This window comes from Spermophilus citellus (genome assembly GCF_964194105.1).
Source record: "Spermophilus citellus genome assembly, chromosome: 7".
In the NCBI taxonomy this organism is placed as follows: Eukaryota; Metazoa; Chordata; class Mammalia; order Rodentia; family Sciuridae; genus Spermophilus; species Spermophilus citellus.
In genome coordinates, this window is record NC_138188.1 from 94205033 (window position 1) to 94218442 (window position 13410).

A 13410-nucleotide genomic window follows, 5' to 3' on the forward strand; every position below is an offset into this window, starting at 1 on the left:
ATGCCCAGCTTTAAAAATTTTTAAATAAAATGATTTTATTACTTCTCCAAAAGTAAATATGCCTAAAACCATGAATTACAGGTGCTGTGTGATTTGAGGATGCCTTTATAGACACAATAGGTGTATATTTCTTTTCCTCTTCTTTTCAGCCAAACCTTGATGTTTATTTTAAAATTTTAGCAGCTATCCATTTGCTGTGGGTAATTAAAATATTAGATATTAGAAGTGTCTGAGTTCAGCAGTTCCATTCATAGACTTGTCTCTTGATATGTGAAACACTTTGGACTTTCTCTGCTACATCCCAGGATTGCTTCTCAGATCTGCTCTTGGGCAGTAGAGTTCAAAGCCTGTCAGCATCATTGAAATTCTTGCTGTGCTATTCTGAGTGAATGTTTCTTGTCCCCAAGTTATTAGCCTAATGAGTAACTGATGACCACACCTATACTATTAAATGTACAATTTCCCAAGTTTCTAGTAATTGTTGAACCTGGTCCAGGTTTTCTTCAGAGAAAATTACTTTGTCTCACTCCCAGTTCTGGGATAGCTTTATTTGATTAATATTTGAGAGCCTTTTTATAAGTGTAAGGAGACACTGAGTTTAGTGAAATGGGAAAATTAATAAGGAAGAATTCTTGATTTATAAATTTACTTACTAATTGTATTTTTCAAAATATATTTACTGTATTAAGATTTTAAATAGCAAAAACTTATGAAAATGAGGTAATATTTGGAAAGGGCTTTAAACGCCAATTCCAGGCATTTCAAGCAGTTTTTACTTGTATAGTCTGAAGAGCTTATTGATCAAGTTCCTTTAATAGTGGCTTTCTTAGTATCTTTCTTCTCTTTCCTCAGTTATTAAACTTGCAGTTTTTATTCATTTATCTGTGATTATTTGATAAATACCCATTGTCCTCACTAAATCTCCATGAAGGTTGTTATTTTTTTTTTTCACCCTTCAATCTCTAGAGATTAACACAGCCTGATGCATATCATAAGTGCTCAATAAATATTAACAGACAAGAAGAGTGGTGCTGACCAGGATAATTCAGATTGCTAAAAAAAAGAAAAAAAATCACAAAGTTTCAATGGAAATTTACTTCATAATTGACTGTTATCCCTTCATGGCCTTAAATTAACAATAAGGAATTTTCTGCTTTGTTTCAGCACTTATTTTCTAGGCTTTTTCTCTTATCAGCTATTAAATTTTTGTGTAATTTTCTTTCTTTAATCATGAGCTTATAATTTTTTTTTTAAAGAGAGAGAGAGAGAGAATTTTTAATATTTATTTTTTAGTTTTCGGCAGACACAACATCTTTGTTTGTGTGTGGTGCTGAGGATTGAACCCGGGCCACATGCATGCCAGGCGAGCGTGCTACTGCTTGAGCCACATCCCCAGCCCAGAGCTTATAATTTTTATATGATAATCTAGGTTGTGCCTTATCTAAATTGCTTTGATGACCATCAATTGCTATTTTTTATAGTTAATTATAGAATGAATTGGTGCTGTGTAAAAATCTTACTCTTTTCTTAAACTTAGACATTTGTTGGTAGCATTTGTAGTTGTACATCTAATTTTTTTTATTTTTATTTTTTTTATACCATAGGAATTGCTCTGCAGTCAATAACTGGCAGTCAACGTAAGTATATTTAACAATAAAGTAATTAAGAGTGACCTTTTAATTTGTGAGACCTAAGGGATAGCTATAGGATTTATAGTTGGTCAGATTAACTGTTTAATAAACTGTAAACTATACCTATTTATTAAAAGCTTGGGAAATCATTTGTTCATATTAATACTGGCCAGCTGAATCTTGAATGAACCTTGGTCTTAGTACATATACTTCAGGTTTTTACCTAAGCATGATGTTTTTAACTTGTTGTCAAACATGTACAGCTTTATCTGATTAACAATTCATTGTTTATAGCTGTTTCTTTTTTTTTTTTTTTTTTTTTTGGCCAGGTGATGAAGTGAGTTAATGTATTTTTAAACTTCCATTTATTTATTTATTTGATTTTTTTTGAGATGGGGTTTTCCTAATTTCCCCATTATGGCCTCTCAAATTCCTGAGCTTAAGTCTTTGTCTCCAAAGTACCTGACACTACAGATATACAACACCATACCTGGCTTTTTTATTTCCATTTTTGTGTTGTTGTTGTTTTAAATATAATTAACATTCAGCTTTAAAAAAAAAAAAAAGGATCTGTTTAGAGGTAAATGTTGAACCATCCAGGTGAAGTTTTGGGCTGAGTCTCTGTGGCAATAACAAGGAACAGTGTCAAAGAGAGCACATAATAAGGGGCTGATATCCTTCTTATGAAAAAGAAAAAATAGGTATTTTAATTTTTCCTTATCTTCTTTATGTTTCTGATTTGTATCCTAAAATAATACTGGTTACAGTATTTACAGGGTCAGTGTCAAAACTCAGAAACAGTATTTTGTGTCTACTTAAGTTCTAAAGTAATTAATTACCTACAGTCTACTTAAAATACCAACAAAATTTCATAGCATTTTGGTTCATACAGATTAATTCCAGGCTAATTATATGTACCTATTATTTGATCATTGATAGACATTGTATTTTTATCTAGTATTTGGAAAAAGTAAGATTTATTCTGTATCTCTTTTTTTGGCATATGTTTTATATATATATATATATATATATATATATATATATATATATACACACACATATACACATATAGATATTTAGGCAAGCATTTTTATAATCATAATAAGAGACTAAAATTGCTTGCATCTAGATTCTGAGTGCTTTGTCTTTAAAAATTAGGTATTGAAATAGAAGAGTTGCAGAATGAAGAGGAAGAACTAAGTCCACCATTCATGGAATACAATATAAATGTGAAATCAAACCCTGAAATACAGTTAGCAGAAATGAGTAAAGATGGAGCCTCAATACCCAGTGAATCTTCAACAGAATCTATTAAAGATCTCCAGGAAGTATAAGCTTTCATTAATATTTGAATTTCAAAAACTTAATCTGGGCCTTTAGTTGTGTGTACTGTACTTAAGGCATTATGATTTTAGCTTATATTTAACTGTGTTCACACAGAACTTGAATTGGAATACTTCTTTCCTCAGTACTTTATTCCATAATAATTCCTGCCATTACCATTTATTTTATCAACATTATTGAACACTTTACTCTGTGCCAGGGTCCATGCTAGATTTCTGAGTACAATTCTTCTTCCTGATTAATGGAAGTCTAAGTGGAAGGGTAGCAGAAAGAAAAAGAGTGCATAATGGGGTATAGAGCAGAGAGAAAGAGAAAATTGAAATATTTCAATTCCACTTGCACAAAAGTAGAATTTAAATCATCTAGGATAGAATCTCCATGTATCTTAATAACTGGCAAAAGTTATTATATAGTCACTAAGTTTTTCATGGGCTTAATCGTTCATCTTATGAACATGAATATGTTGCTCTTTTAAAATAAGTGCTTTCTTCCTCACATATCTAGATGTTTGAATTATAGGATAAGCAGCACTACAATACAGTAAAAAAAAGTTGTAAAATAAAAGTGCTTTCTTTCCTTGTTGGTCACATGCATGTGTTCAAGTGAGCACCTAAAAGCATTTACCCTTAGCCTACTTATTGACAGAATATTCTATTCCTTTATATGTTATTGATTTGTCAAGGACAAAAAACTAAGACTAAAATAAAAATAAATGTTTTCATAAAACCTAGAAAGAAATATGATTTATAGTAGTAGAAGACAAACTATCAATAGTTAGAAGAAGCATGCAAAATAGCCCATTGTATACTTTGAGCTGCATATTAAATGATTTATTTCTTGCCTGCTAGGTTAAGAGTAAACCAAAGAAAAAGAAAAAAACTAAGAATAAAAAGGTAAGAGACTACATGAGCATTATAATACAGAGTTGTCTGATTATGACGTCTTCATTTTAATACATGAATTCATTGTTAGAACTTAAATTAGTTCAAGATAGACATGTAGCATGAATGACTCAATGGCATGTTGAGTATAGGATTATAGAGAAATCCACTTACATTGTACATGGTTGAAACAGTATATACAACTCTAAATCATAATTTTCACTTTTCAGTATATAAATATGTTGATTGAATTAGTCAATTTAAAATTCCCTTAATTTCTGCATACCACTGTCATTTTAAAAATGTCTACTGAGTATTTTAATAACAGCTTCCTTTGTCATATTTCTACTATGTAGAAGCATTTTTCAACATGTTAAGAAATCTTATTTTCTTTTGTGTGTCTGAGAGTCTGCCAAAAATGCAATAATGTGCAATAAAGGTACAAATGCAACCTTTTTCATTGCTCTTTCCTCATGTCTACCAGTTCCAAAAAAAAAAAAACAATTCAAAAAGTCTTACAGTTTTATCAAAAAGTCTTCTAATCACGTAGACAGTTACAATGCAAAGTGAGGTGTTTTTTTAACCTAGACATATTACTGTCCATTTTGTGGTTCATACTTAGTGGTAAAAAATATATATATATTGTTTTTCTAGTCTGAAACAATATATTTAAAATCTTGATATCTTTGTTTATTATATACTGAGTAATTGTAATTCTCCCAGCTACAATCTGGTGAGACCATAATATTTGTCATTTGGAAGTATGCACAAATTTTAATCATTGATGAAACTTAAGATGAATTTGCAAAGTACTTACTGATGTGAAGAACAAAATAAATAACATGTCAAAATACTCTGTCATGTGTATCTAAAAAGAAAAAACAAAAAGCAAAATAAAGATAATTTATACATTATATGATAAATAAATATCAGTATTATTTTCACAGTTTTCATAACCATCATTTATTGTAACTTATTTAACTCCAAAGTTTTGAAAATTGTTTTTAAAATTCAGATATATGCATTTTTTTTTTTTACTTTTGGAGAGTTTTTGCCTTATAAAACACAGTCCAGTTCACTAGATTAGTGGTATATTTTATTTCTGCCAAAATATTGATAAGTCCCAGGTCTAAGACTATCTAAAGCTGGTCAAGTAAATTCACAGCTGTCAAACCACAAAACTAAGTTCTATGTAGTATGTCTTTTCTCTGATTCCAAAAAATTAAAATATGATAATTCTCAAATTCTCAATTTTAGTTAAATAGAAATGTCAAATTGAAACCAAACAGAGAAAATTCAACTAGAAATAAATGGAAATATCACTCAAAATTTCATACATATGGATATTAAAAATGTTTTATTAAATGTCAACAAATATCTAGGTATTATTTTGTTTCCTTAACATCTTTTTTTCTAATTTAGTTTAAGAAGTTCAAGTACTTTTGAAATAAATTTTATTAAGATAAAATTTGGATATTAGAGGAGAGATCTTATACCTTTATCTTGTATCTTTTATCTAAATTTTAAAATATTTAAAAAATACTTAAAGTTACACAAACAAATATTTTATATGGAATAATCCTATTCATATGCTTAAATTGCTGTGCTGTAGGTGCAAAGAATTGTCTAGTTGTAGCATAGGCAACCAGTTACAAACAGTGACATCAACCAAATTCTCTAATGAGGAATTCTTACGAAAAATTTTAACATTAAAGTATGCTTCTTGCACAAAGCAACAATGACTGTTGTAGTCAGCTATGCAATACTGTTACCAAAATGCCCAGCAAGAGCAATTTGGAGGAGGAAAAGTTAATGTGGGGCTCATGATTTCAGAGGTCTCAGTCCAGAGATGGCCAACTCCGTTGCTCTGGGCTTGATGTAAGGTAGAACTTCATGGTGGAAGAGTATGGTGGAGGAAAGCAGCTCAAGACATGGCACCAGAAAGCAGACAGACTTCAGCAGAGACAGAATATGTACTATACAGGCACACCCCCAGCAACCCATCTCCACCAGACACACCCTGTCTACCCTCCTAGGTTACCACCCAGTTAATCCATTCAAGTGGCTCATAACCCAATCAGTTCACCTCTGAACTTTCTTGCATCGTTCCATGCATGAGCTTTTGGGAGACACCTCATATCCAAACCATAGCAGTCATTTGAAACCATAGTAGTCTCTGCATGAAATTATATTCTCTAATAAAATATCAAGAAAAGGTAGAATTTGTATAGCATATAGTGGGTACAGTACAGACTTTGTAGCTATTCTATATTTTCTCTTTCTTCAGTTAGGTATTGAGTATTCCTTCTAATATAATCTGAATTGTAAATAACTCTTTTGGATATTTAGATCCTTCCATCTCCTTCCCAGGGTTAGAATTGGGAAAAGAATAGAAGTCTTTTGTGATGAAGCCTTGTGGGAGAAAAAAATGACAGAAAACAAATCTAGCTCTTCAGATTGTGTGGCCTTGCAACAGAACAGAAGTTGCAGAGATGAATTCAAGAGAGATTGATGTATATTGGCATAAAGTTGTCATAGGAACAGCTAGAAGGAAATTTGAGAAATAGTGTAGAAATAATTTATACTATACTAGGTATACTTATTATGTACAACCAAAGATCTTTTCAACTTGGGCATTCAAGTGCACAGGAATCAAAGTCAGAGTCAGTAATTCTAAATTGTAAAATCAATTTGGCATCGAACATTGAACGAAAGTCAGAAAACTGAAACATCAGAATTTTCTTAGTGTACTGGTAACAGCAGAAGAGCATTGTCTGGGGCTGGGGTTGTGGCTCAGTGGTAGAGAGCCTACCTGGCATGTGTGAGGCACTGAGTTCGATCCTCAGCACCTCATAAAAATAAATGAAATAAAAGATTTTGTTTCCATCAGCTACTAAAAAAAAAATAAAAAAATAATTTAAATGAAGAAGACCATTGTCTGTATAGAAAGAAACTGAATTTCTTGTAAACAAGAGATGGTAGAAATTAATTCTTATATAGTATTCCTAATTTATGTCATTTCTGTTACCTTTATTTGATACATTGTTGCTATAATTTTGATGAAGATAAAATTTAGGGACTTTTTAAAGATTTCCTCCAAACTGAGATCTCCTGAATACTTCTCTGTTATTGTTTTTTGTTGTTGTTGTTTGTTTGTTTTTCTTTTGATTTTTTTTCTACTGGGAATTGAACCCAGAGACACTTAACTCCTGAGCCATATCCCCAGCCCTTGTTTGTATATCTTTTTATTTAGAGACAAGATCTCACTGAGTTGCTTAGAGCCTCGATAAGTTGCTGAGGCTGGCTTTGAACTTGTTCATTATCCTCCTGCCTCAGCCTCCTGAGCCACTGCAATTATGGGCGTCTGCCACCGGTCCTGGCCACCTTGTTTAAGATTGTTAATGTTTTAGTCTGATTGCACTTTACATGAAGGTTTCCAAGAACCCTTGTAATTAGCATTGGAATAAATCGAAATTACATATACCCTTTTCTGAGTTTAACAACAGTTCAAACTCGACCCCAATATTCACCTTCATTATCTGAGTCAGTGATTTTTAATGTTATATGTCATGACTTAGTAGTAGATTATAAAATCAATTCAATAGATTAGAACCACCATTTTAAAGAAGGTAGAATAATAGAAGTAAACAATACCACAGTCACTGTTCATTACAGATAACATGAATATTTCATGAAATTTATATTTTAGTTTTTCACTTGTGAGTAAAAATATAGATAAGTAAGCCTATATGGCATCATGATATAAAATGTATTTATTTGGTTGTGATCAAAAATATTTGAGAAACACTGGATCTAAATGAGATATCACTATGCTATATTGATATAGGTTATTATATAGTTGATATAGGTTATTAATTCTTAATGCTTTTTTTCAGAATAAGGACTCAAAAGAAGAGCAAGTGTAAGTATTATTTAATTCAATTTTTAAGTTTTTCTTAGTATTTGCAAAGTGTGCTTTGTCCATAACACTCAGCTTTCCTTTGAAAAATTTTTCACTAAGAGAAGAAAAAAAACAGTTATTTGTCTTAACAAGTTGCTGCTATGTTGCAGAAAATGACAAAAAGTTGAAATATTTAGCTTGGAAGAATAGTCTCTCACCATTTTTTCTCTGAGGCTACTTAGGAGTCATCTAGTGCTCATTGCTTCATTCAAGAAATAACTTGAGTTCTGCATAAAATATGTTTGATTTTATTCTATATTGTAGTAGCCAAATCTAGACTAGATCTAGAATAAATCATTGTTATTCCCCAGTGACCTCTTTAGAAGAGTTCGATTTAATGTGTTTTTATTTAACCTAAAGTGGTGGTGGTGGTGGTGGGTTTTTTTTTTTTGTTTGTTTGTTTGTTTTTAAAGAGAGAGAGTGTGTGTGTGTGTGTGTGTGTTAGAGAGAGAGAGAGAATTTTAATATTTATTTTTTAGTTTTTGGCGGACACAACATCTTTGTTTGTATGTGGTGCTGAGGTTCGAACCCGGGCCGCACGCATGCCAGGCGAGCGCGCTACCGCTTGAGCCACATCCCCAGCCCCTGTTTTTTTTTTTTTTTTTTTTTTTATCTCAGTTATTGACAGTGAATTTTTAACTTTTAACATAAACATTTCAATGTCAAAACACCACTAAGAGATATTATATAACCATGTGATTGATCACAATATAGTAGATGAAGGAAGGGGATAGAACATTTAATGAAGAAACAACATTATTTCTACCAAAATATTGGTAACTGTTTATTAGAAACATTAGAAAATTTCTCAGAACATAAATTGGGATATCTTTTAAATGAAAGCAAGAACATATTTTGTAAACTTTAAAGCTATTATTTCTAGTAAATATTTCTTATGGACACAATCCACTTGTTGAATAAATAATTCATCAGTGGCACACGCCTGTAATCATAGTGGCTCAAGAGGCTGAGACAGGAGGATGGCAAGTTCAAAGCCAGCCTCAGCAAAAGCAGGTGCTAAGTAACTCAGTGAGACCCTGTCTTGAAATAAAATACAAAATAGGGCCAGGGATATGGTTCAGTGGCGGAGTTCATCCCTGGTACCCTTCCCCCACAAAAATTAGTTCATCAGCCAAGATATGATTTTGCTTTCTTTGGCAACATATTGAGCCACTAGAGCAACAGGTTTTTGTTTTGTTTATTTGTTTGTTTCTTGGCTTTTTCTAAATGCCATAAAAATTACTAAATAAAAGTGACACATTGTCAGCAATCTTTTTTTTTTTTTTTTACATTGTAGATCCAAATCTATATAATGATCAATATACCCTGGAGGCTTTGTTTTTAAGTGAGAATTTTCAAATATCCACAAAGTAAAAAGAATACTATATATACAACAGTATAAATACCTATCATCCCAATTCATCAGTTAATCATTCTTTCACATTTGTTTCATACTTTGTTTGACATTCTGTTTTGTTTTCAGTCTTGAAAATTATTGTAATTTTACCTCTTTATACTTCAGTTTTCAACTGTTAAAAATATGAACATTTTCCTATATTTTCCAGTGCCATTATTGTACTGAAAATATTTAGGAATAATCTTAGGAAGCTTTTAAAATGCAAATTTATATATATATATATATATATATATATATATATATTTTTTTTTTTTTTTTTTTTACTTAGAGGGGTGCCTGGAAACTTGTATCTTTTTTTTTTTTTAAGCTCTTCAAATAAGTTAAAAAATTGAGTTCGGGAAACTGGTCCATATAAACAATTGATTCCATTGAACTTTCTAAATGTTTAAGTCACTCTAGAATATCTCAGTTATGTCTAATGACTGCTTATATAGTGTTTTATCAATTCTACAAACGTTAGATGTTAGTGTTCTAAAAAAGTAATACTGTATCCTAAAATTTTATTCACTTGCAAAATCAAGTCATCTATATTGTGTTTTAAATAAAAGTACTATTTCTAGTTATCATTCAGGGAGATTAGGGAAGAAATTTAGAGTTACTAAAATAGTAGGCCAAGTAAAAGATTAGTAGCATGCATTTAAATTTAGACAAAAGCATAAAAATTGGACACTTGGCATTATATATTTAGTATTTTTATTTTTATTTTTTAGTGGTTCTTATTAGGGGTGTAGTTACTGAATGCTATGTTGTCACTATAGTTTTATTTAAAAATTCTTTTGTAAAAGAAACTTACATTTGATAATCTATTTTATGTTGCTATGCATAGCCCTCCATTTACACTGAAGTTGATTAAACCAGCCTACTTGTCAAGACAATTTTGGGTGGTAGGGAATGTTCAGATGAATAAATAATAGAGCAGATGTGGACATGCTTGCCAGTGTTTCTCAAAATATTGTTTTACACATCAACTGATAATTCAGTTATAATTTGAGAAACAAAATAGATACTTCTCAAAAGGAATACAAATGGTCAACAAATATATGAAAAAATGTTTGATATCTAGCAATTAGAGAAATGCGTATCAAAACTTTTTTTGAGATTTCATCTCACTTCATTCAGAATGGCAATTATATAATAGTAAATGTTGACAAAGATGTGGGGAAAAGGTATACTCATACATTATGGGTGGGACTGCAAATTAGTACAACCACTCTGGCATGCAGTATGGCGATTCCTAAAACGAGAAATGGAACCACCATGTGTCACAGTTATCCCACTCCTTGGTATGTATACAAAAGATTTAAAAAGAGCATTCTACAATGATGCAGCCACATTAATGTTTATAACAGCACAATTCACAATAGCCAAGCTATGGAACCAACCTAGGTGCCCTTCAACAGATGAATGAATAAAAGAAAAGTGTGTGTGTGTGTGTGTGTGTGCGCGCGTATACACACACAAATATATACATATGTGTATACACACATGCACACACACGCACGTGCGCACATACACACACACACACACACACACACACACTGTAGAGTATTACTAAGCCATAAAAAAAAAATGACATTATGGCATTTGCCAGTAAATGGTTGGATCTGGAGACTGTCGTGTTAAGTGAAATAGCCAGTCTCAAAAAGTCAAAGGTAGAATCTTTTCTCTGATATGCAGAAGCTAATCCAAAATAAGGGGGGAACATTAAAAGACAAAGAAAGGAAAAAGGTAGCTTGAATTTCATTAATATAGAGGAAAGATGAGTGGAGTAGACAAAGGAGATTGAGGAGAGGAGAAGGAAGAGATGGGAAAAGGGAAAAACAGTAGAATGAATCTGACCAAGCTTTTGCATGTGAATGCATGAGTGTGGCACAGTGGGTCCCAACATCAGGTATATCCACAGGACACTAATTGAAAAAAAAAAAAAAAACTATAAATGGATTGAAGTAAGATTGACTGGAGAGGACTGGGAAGACAGGGAGAAATAGTGGAGATTGAATTGGAACTGCTTGACTTCCATACCTTTGTGATAATGACAGGGTGTAAGGTTACACCTTACACAGGTGTGTTTTATATAACTAAAATAAATAAATAAATTTATTGTGTTGAATAGGATTTAATAGTTTCTTTTAATGCTCTTTCAAATATTCTGATATTCGTTGTGAATGTTGAAGAGAAAAATATGGTATGAGCACTATCCAAACATTCTTTAACCATGACCCCTTCTAATTCTGGGCATCTCATGAGACAAGTACAATACTAATTTAAGAAACAATAGCTTAGATGAAAAGCAATGTATAGTTAATAAAAAATCACATTGATCATATCACCACTACAGCTCATATATGGTAGAGAAGGAAGAACAGTTGAAGAAAGAACAAACAAATCCACAACTCATTGGTAGATTTATGAAAGATGATGCAAGTGACATTCAAGAGGATTCTGCATCTGAAGACAAGTTTTATAGCCTGGATGAATTGCATATTCTAGACATGATAGAGCAGGTAAGTGTGAGTAGAGAGGGAACAGCCCAGATTCTGTATTCCAGAAATAGTTGTTAACCTTTGTTTTTTTCCATATTCTTTGAACAGGATGACTTTTTTTTTTTTTTTCAGTTGCTGATAGGTCTTTATTTTCTTAATACCTGGTGCTAAGAATCGAACCCAGTGCCTCACACATACCAGGCACATGTGCTACCACTGAGCCACAGCCACAGCCCCCAGAATGACTTTTTTAAAAACCCAGTGGTTTCTGCTATTATAAGGAGAAAGTAAAAACAGAAAATGAGATATGGTTTAGAGGGTGAAGAATAAGAAAAAGAAGGGGAGAAAAAACTTTAGGAACTGGAAATGTTTCATATTAGCCTTCAAATCATTTCTTGGCCTTCACTATTGGCCAAAGTGATTACAAATGTATTCCTTGTAAAAGGAAGGGAAAAGGGGGAAGAAAACTAGCATAATTTTACTGGATTCAATGTCATGACCAAAAATAGTTTTGTAAAACATACTTACTTGTTTTTTAATTAAATCTGGTTTTTATCAAGTGTTTACAAAAATATAATGTACAATATTTTTTTTCTTGTTCCCTTGGTGATAATAGTCACTGTTTGTATATTCACTAAGAAGTATTTGTCAGTACAGATGATTACCTGACTGGTAGTACAGCATTCATATAAATGGTCATGCCCAATTTTTCTCCTTCCCATCTACAGTATTCAAATATGTACATTTTAACTGAAATTACATACTCTTAGTTTTGGATGTCATGGTAAAGTTTAATTATGGGACCCCAAGTTTTTATTTAGTATCCAGGAGAGCTCTAGCAACTCAAAATTAGAATAAAAATGTTAACATACCTTTCAAAAAATGTTTATTCATTTAAGAAAAGACAAAAACATTTATGATGTACATGTTGCCAAGACATTATGTTAAGACATGGTCCCTGTTAACAGTGTTTACAATCTAGTGGAGAAGTTGAATATTAAAGTGAGTTGATAAAGTGCAGTGAAGAGTTTTGGGCAATTAAGACTGCCTAAGTTAGAAATTATATAAATTAGAATTATATGAGGAGGATAATTAAGTTAGAAATCAGGTTCCTCCACATGCTGTGTGACCTTGGGCACGTTGCTACTCCTTTTATCTTAAAATTGGAATAACGAGTGTCTGACTCATTATTACAAAAAGCATACTTTAAAAAATGTTAAGTATGAAGGTAGATGTGATCAAAATACATTATTTGCATGTATGAATATGACACAGTGAAACCCATTATTTTGTATAATTAAAATGTACTAGTATAGGTAAGCATGCTGATGGCGTTATTCGACAGAAGCAGCAGCAGACAAGTAACTGTTGTTAGTGAAGGGTGTAATTTGGGAGAGGTGAGTTTATCTCATCAGAGAAGTGATGTTTTAGTTGAGACATGAAACATGAATAGTTATTAGATGGTATCTTTAAATCCCCTGTAAATAACAATATAGTAGTACTTTTTTAAAGAGGAAAATAAGACATGCATTATTTCATTTTCTTAATAGGGTTCAACTGGCAAGGTAACTACAGACTATGGAGAAACTGAAAAGGAAAGGCTTGCCCGTCAACGGCAGCTTTATAAATTGCACTATCAATGTGAAGTAAGTACTTTTCCCACTAGATCTGAGGAAAGCAAGAAATATTTCAA

General features: G+C 31.8%; 1 protein-coding gene across 6 annotated transcripts in view; it reads left to right on the top strand.

Annotated features, from left to right (window-relative positions):
* Nucleotides 1-13410, top strand: part of DZIP3 (DAZ interacting zinc finger protein 3) — a 91954-nt gene that overhangs the window by 49020 nt on the left and 29524 nt on the right. For all 6 annotated transcript variants that reach the window (XM_081301621.1, XM_081301620.1, XM_081301622.1 and 3 more), the window contains 6 exons: nt 1605-1637; nt 2790-2959; nt 3824-3868; nt 7753-7778; nt 11573-11738; nt 13268-13363. In XM_081301621.1, coding sequence (XP_081157747.1) covers nt 1605-1637; nt 2790-2959; nt 3824-3868; nt 7753-7778; nt 11573-11738; nt 13268-13363 — 536 coding nt within the window. The remainder of the gene's footprint in view (nt 1-1604; nt 1638-2789; nt 2960-3823; nt 3869-7752; nt 7779-11572; nt 11739-13267; nt 13364-13410) is intronic.